This window comes from Miscanthus floridulus, chromosome 14, assembly GCF_019320115.1.
Source record: "Miscanthus floridulus cultivar M001 chromosome 14, ASM1932011v1, whole genome shotgun sequence".
Taxonomy (NCBI): domain Eukaryota; kingdom Viridiplantae; phylum Streptophyta; class Magnoliopsida; order Poales; family Poaceae; genus Miscanthus; species Miscanthus floridulus.
Window position 1 is genome coordinate 35,708,217 of NC_089593.1, and position 6,674 is coordinate 35,714,890.

The 6,674-nt window shown below is 46.0% G+C and overlaps 1 protein-coding gene across 1 annotated transcript; it reads left to right on the forward strand.

The window, feature by feature from the left end:
* The first annotated feature begins 404 nt into the window (after positions 1–404).
* LOC136505485 (uncharacterized) lies at positions 405–6,446 on the forward strand. The gene is made up of 2 exons (XM_066500645.1): positions 405–5,233; positions 6,056–6,446. The coding sequence occupies exons 1-2, from the start codon at positions 1,597–1,599 to the stop codon at positions 6,298–6,300; spliced, it is 3,882 nt and encodes a 1,293-aa protein (XP_066356742.1). The 5' UTR covers positions 405–1,596; the 3' UTR covers positions 6,301–6,446.
* The last annotated feature ends 228 nt before the right edge of the window (positions 6,447–6,674 follow it).

Here is a 6,674-nt window from a genome sequence, read left to right on the forward strand (position 1 = left end):
TCAGGAGAGGGAATCAAGGAGATGGTGTGTGGCTGTTTGGGCGCCTATTCCCTGCCTTGTGGGCAGGCTGGGCGTCCTCCTTCCTCCCTCCTCCCCCTATTTAGCCAAGGGCTGCGCCCCCTCTTTGGCTTGGGTTTTGTTTTGCTTAAGTTAGCCATTGCTACTTCCGAAGCTTTGTCTTCGTGTAATTCAGAACCCCACCTTCGAGTAATATTCAGGGTTGCTCGCCTCAAATTCTTGCTTGTTCTTCGATTGCCTGCAGGAATTGATCTTCGTGATCAGGTTGATCTCGCACCAGCAAGGTCAATAACCATCGGGAGTTGGTTCAGCGATTGCTAAGGCGCCACGGACTTGTTCGTCGTAGTCGGATCGCGAGGGTCGACACCCACCAAATCGTAGTTATCCTCCACTCACCGAAAGATCGGGTACTCCAGCTCTATCAAGTGGTATCAAATTTCAGGTTGCTCGGTGAGATCTATCCCTTTATTTGTAGTTTTGTTCATCGTCCTATCATCCACCAGAAAAGCCAACAAAAAACGTTTTAGGTTAGAACCACTGTCCAAGACCTTTTGAGCCTTTGCATCTTTCATTCAGTTTATTGCTTTGTTGAGTTTTTGGTTGCATCGCTGTGTCGTGTTGCTGGTCTTGGCGTCTAGTCCATTAGAGTTTTGAGTTCTTGTCACGTATTAGTTCACATCTTTGCACTTGATCCTCCTTTTCCTTTGTCCTCCATGCTCCTGTAATCTTTCCCACGTCATAGACCCCCTTGTGCACGCCAATTTCCCACCTACAAAAGGAAAGTAATTTATTTCGGGTCTTGATTTATCTCGGCAAGGACACAGGCATTAGCTGTTGCATCCGTAGTCCGTTTGGGAAGTTTAAGTACAATTTGGAAAGCATATTTCGTGCCCTTTCCAACGGATACTCACTTGCCTTGCGATTCATTTTGGGCGTATCACAGGAGATCATGCGAGATCAGGCAGTCTGTGGCTACACGAAAGGAAAGAGTTCCTGATTTCCTTTTGTTTTCCTTTTTGAGTTGTGCAACGTGTTGGCAGTGTCATCAAACTGAAAAAGGCCAGAGGTGCATAAAACAAAAAAAGAGCCGCACCAAAAAAAAAAACAAAAGGCAAAAGGTGCAAAAAGAGCCGCACACAAAAAAAACAACAAAAAAAAAACAAGAGATGCCAAGGGTGTGTACTCGCTGTCTTTTACTCTTTGTTCTTGCAATTCTGTGTCTATCTTTGTGCGTGGGCTCACGTCTCTAGTACGGTCTAGCCTAGGACCAGCACAACACCAGCTTTGAGTGATTATTCAACTTTGCCTTTGCTGAATGCTTGTGCTACTCCTTGCTACAAATTGAAGCCTTCCCATAGCTCCACAAATTTTCTACAGCGATCAAGCTCTGTGTCCTCTGGCAATCGCTCCATTCAAACTTTGGAAGGTTGTACCGCTGGTTGCAAGTCACCCCTGCGAGCTTGGTAAGAACGGGTAAGAGTTTGATAACAGCTTTAGTTTGAGTGCCTTGATCAGCACCACTTCCTATTAGCTTTAGGACAAATACTTGTTTTTGTGTTCGTTGCTTTTCCACTAACAATGTCAGGGGAGCCAGCTGATCAGGACACCATGCCTCACTCCCCACGCACTAAAGGCATCATTCACCACTTTAATCGCAAGATGAACGAGCATGTGGAGGGCTTGGCAGAGGAGATTAGGATCGCCAACGAGCAAGTGGGTCAATTTCAGGACGCTCAAATGGCCACAAATGCTACGCTTGCGGAGATGCAGCAAGCACAAGCTGCCCATGCCACCAGCCTTGCCACACTCACTACACGCCTTGATGAGTTGGTACAACAACTTGCTGATCAACGTGCGGACTTTGATTATGGTGGTGATACCGAGATCGACGACCAGGACCGCCATGGAGGGCGCCACCGCAACCGCCGTGGTGAGCGCGTGGTACGTAATCGAAACGACTCATTTACTAAGATTAAGTTCACAATTCCTTCATTTAATGGCAAATATGATCCGGGTGCGTATCTTGATTGGGAACTTGCGGTAGATCAGAAATTTCATTGTCATGATGTTCCTGCACAATATCAAGTTAGGGCTGCTACTAGTGAGTTTACAGATTTCGCATCAATTTGGTGGCGTGAGCATCGCAGCAAACACCCTAATAACATTCCCACAACTTGGGAGCAATTAAAAACTGTCATGCGACACCGATTTGTTCCTTCCTATTATGCACGAGACTTGCTTAATAAAATGCAGCGTTTTCAGCAAGGAACCAAATCTGTAGAAGAGTATTATCAGGAGTTGCAAACCGGCATGATTCGTTGTGGTTTAGTTGAGACTAATGATGCTGCGATGGCACGATTTCGTGGTGGTTTGAACCGTGAAATTCAGGATATTCTTGATTATAAGCACTACGATGATATTACTACTTTGTTTGCATTTGCTTGCAAAGCTGAACGTGAAGTGCAGGGACGACGAGCAAGGACCCATTCTAACTCTTTTGCAGGTCGCACTACTTTGACCCATTCAACCCCTATGACGCCCTATACACCTAGTAGTACGTCACGTGACAAGGCAGCAGCTCCACCTCCAGCGCCCCCTTCAGTTAATAAGAGCGCCTCCTCTTCCACTAGCCGCACAAAGGACATTCAATGCCATCGTTGCAAAGGTTATGGGCATATGATACGGGACTGCCCCAACAAGCGTACGTTGATTATACGTGATGATGGTGAGTATTCTTCCGCTAGTGATTCCGATGAAACTATATATGCTATGCTTGCTGCTGACGTTTTAGGACATGTGGAAGAACACGTGGCTGCCACTAACGCCGACAAGTATGAGAGTCTTGTTGTGCAGCGAGTCCTCAGTACACAAGTTGCACAGCCTGAGCAGAACCAGCGCCACACTTTGTTCCACACCAAAGGCATTGTGCAAGAACGATCCATTCGCATCATCATTGACGGCGGTAGTTGCAACAATTTGGCAAGTTCGGATCTGGTGGAGAAGTTGTCTCTCCAAACGCGTCCACATCCACATCCCTACCACATTCAATGGCTCAACCAGGGTGGCAAACTCAAGGTAACACGCTCGGTTCGTGTTCACTTCTCCATGGGTTCTTATTCTGATTATACTGATTGCGATGTTGTTCCTATGGAGGCATGTTCGTTGTTGCTTGGTAGGCCGTGGCAATATGATACTGATTGTTTACATCATGGTCGCACAAATCATTATTCATTACTGTTTAAGGGCAAGAAAATTATTCTTCATCCAATGACCCCTGAACAGATTGTGAAAGATGACATTGCTAGGGCTACTAAAGCATTAAAACAATGCCAACAACAACCAGCCACGTCTAAAGAAATTAACCTACATGCTCCTATTTTACTTGCTACGCGTGCTGATTTTGATGAACTACATGTTGATAATATGCCTTGCTATGCGCTTGTATGTTCTCATGTGCTGGTTTCACTCGATGATGCACCATCTTTGGATATACCCCCTGCTGTTACTAAGCTTTTGCAGGACTTTGCCGATGTGTTTCCGAAGGACTTACCACCAGGTCTTCCTCCCATTCGTGGCATTGAGCACCAGATCGACCTCATCCCGGGCGCCCAGCTTCCAAACCGCGCCCCGTACCGTACCAATCCTGATGAGACAAAGGAGATTCAGCGCCAAGTCCAAGCACTACTTGATAAAGGCTACATTCGTGAGTCTCTTAGCCCTTGCTCTGTTCCTGTGCTACTTGTCCCAAAGAAAGATGGTACCTGGCGCATGTGTGTAGATTGTCGAGCGATTAACAATATCACAATTCGTTATCGTTATCCTATACCTCGCCTTGATGATATGCTTGATGAGCTTAGCGGTGCTGTTATATTCTCCAAGGTAGATTTGCGTAGCGGGTACCATCAGATTAGAATGAAACTTGGGGACGAATGGAAGACGGCTTTTAAAACAAAATTTGGCTTATATGAATGGTTAGTTATGCCGTTTGGATTGACTAATGCTCCCAGCACGTTTATGCGCTTAATGAATGAAGTTTTGAGGCCTTTCATAGGCTTGTTTGTGGTTGTTTATTTTGATGATATTCTGATTTACAGCAAGTCTAGGGAAGAGCATTTGGAACATTTGCATGCTATTTTTGATGCTTTGCGCGCTGCCCGCTTGTTTGGTAACTTGGACAAGTGCAACTTCTGCACACAACGTGTTTCGTTTCTTGGCTATGTTGTTACTCCGCAGGGCATTGAGGTGGACAGCAGCAAGATTGACGCCATCCAGAGCTGGCCCACGCCAACGACAGTTACGCAGATTCGGAGTTTTCTTGGGCTTGCAGGTTTCTACCGACGGTTCGTGCGTGACTTCAGCTCCATTGCCGCCCCGTTGCATGAGCTCACCAAGAAGGGCGTTCCTTTCTCCTGGGGTGTGGCACAGGACGATGCATTCACCATTCTAAAAGATAAGTTGACACATGCCCCCTTACTACAGCTACCTGATTTCAATAAGATGTTTGAACTTGAATGCGATGCTAGTGGTATTGGGTTAGGCGGTGTTTTGCTGCAAGCGGGCAAGCCAGTTGCTTACTTTAGCGAAAAATTAAGCGGTGCTAGTCTGAATTATTCCACTTATGATAAGGAGCTTTTCGCTTTGGTTCGCACACTTCAAACATGGCAGCACTATCTTTGGCCTCGCGAGTTTATAATTCATTCTGATCATGAGGCATTAAAACATATTCGTAGCCAAACTAATCTGAACCGTCGGCATGCTAAGTGGGTCGAATTCATAGAGTCTTTTCCTTACATCATCAAACACAAGAACGGGAAAGACAACATTATTGCTGATGCTTTGTCGCGTAGATACACCATGCTGTCCCAGTTAGACTTTAAAATTTTTGGTTTACAAACTGTGAAAGAACAATACGCCGATGATCCTGGCTTTAAGGACATCATGCTGCATTGCAAGGATGGTAAACCATGGGGTAAATTCCATGTAACCAATGGGTTTTTGTTCCGCGCTAACAAGCTATGTATTCCCGCAAGCTCGGTTCGTCTTTTGCTGTTGCAGGAAGCGCATGGTGGCGGCCTCATGGGACACTTTGGCGTTTACAAGACACAGGAGATTTTGGCCGCGCACTTCTTTTGGCCCCAGATGCGCCGTGACGTGGAGCGTTTTGTTGCACGCTGCACCACGTGTCAGAAAGCTAAGTCACACCTGAACAACCACGGTTTGTATATGCCGTTACCTATCCCTACTTCTCCTTGGCTAGATATTTCTATGGATTTTGTTTTGAGCTTACCTCGAACTAAGAAGGGGAGGGATAGTATCTTTGTGGTTGTTGATCGATTCTCTAAAATGGCTCACTTCATACCATGTCATAAAACTGATGATGCTAGCAGCGTTGCTGAGTTGTTCTTTCGTGAGATTATTCGTTTACATGGTGTTCCAAATACAATAGTCTCAGATCGTGATGCTAAGTTCCTAAGTCATTTTTGGAGATCTCTTTGGAATAAACTAGGAACTAAATTGCTTTTCAGCACCACTTGTCACCCACAAACAGATGGGCAAACTGAGGTTGTGAACAGAATCTTATCTACCATGCTTAGGGCTGTGTTAGACAAGAATCTGAAACTTTGGGAGGATTGTTTGCCCCATGTCGAGTTTGCTTACAATCGTGCTACACATTCCTCCACGAAAATGTGCCCTTTTCAGGTTGTCTATGGTTACATTCCACGGGCGCCAATTGACTTGCTGTCCTTTAACCCTTTGGACGCCCCACATGTCGATGCTATTGCACGTGTTCAACAAATGTTGGACATCCATGAGCAAACACAGCAGAACATTGCGCACACTAATGCTAAAAATCAGGTTGTTGGTAGTAAAGGACGTAAACTTGTTACTTTTGAACCTGGTGACTTGGTTTGGTTGCATTTGCGCAAGGATCGCTTTCCTAGTTTGCGCAGGTCTAAGCTGATGCCCCGTGCTGCTGGTCCCTTCAAGGTGTTAAAGAAAATCAATGATAATGCTTATATACTTGACCTGCCTGCAGACTATGGTGTTTCCTCTAGTTTTAATGTTGCAGATTTGAAACCATATGCGGGTGAGGGTGAGGAGATGCCGTCGAGGACGACTTCGATTCAAGAAGGGGAGGATGATGAGGACATCAACACCGACACAGGAATGTCTACTCCAACTGAACCAGCACAGGCGCCACCAGGACCCATCACTCGAGCTCGTGCACGTGAATTAAACTTCGTGATGATTTTGAAGAATGAAGGACCAGAAGTTTCCTAAGTGCATGCGCCATCTATGCTCATGATGAACCTGCCCAGAATAATGTCTAGGTGCTGCGCCACCTATGTGTTTTTAGTTTTGTCAAGAAATAACCAGGAAGGTGCTGCACCATCTAAATCAGGAGAGGGAATCAAGGAGATGGTGTGTGGCTGTTTGGGCGCCTATTCCCTGCCTTGTGGGCAGGCTGGGCGTCCTCCTTCCTCCCTCCTCCCCCTATTTAGCCAAGGGCTGCGCCCCCTCTTTGGCTTGGGTTTTGTTTTGCTTAAGTTAGCCATTACTACTTCCGAAGCTTTGTCTTCATGTAATTCAGAACCCCACCTTCGAGTAATATTCAGGGTTGCTCGCCTCAAATTCTTGCTTGTTCTTCGATTGCC

Coding starts and splice junctions, on each gene's coding strand:
- LOC136505485 (XM_066500645.1), top strand. CDS start 1,597: ATGTCAGGGGAGCCAGCTGATCAGGACACCATGCCTCACTCCCCACGC. Junction 5,234..6,055: donor GTCACACCTGAACAACCACG/GTTTGTATATGC, acceptor ACCTGCCTGCAG/ACTATGGTGTTTCCTCTAGT.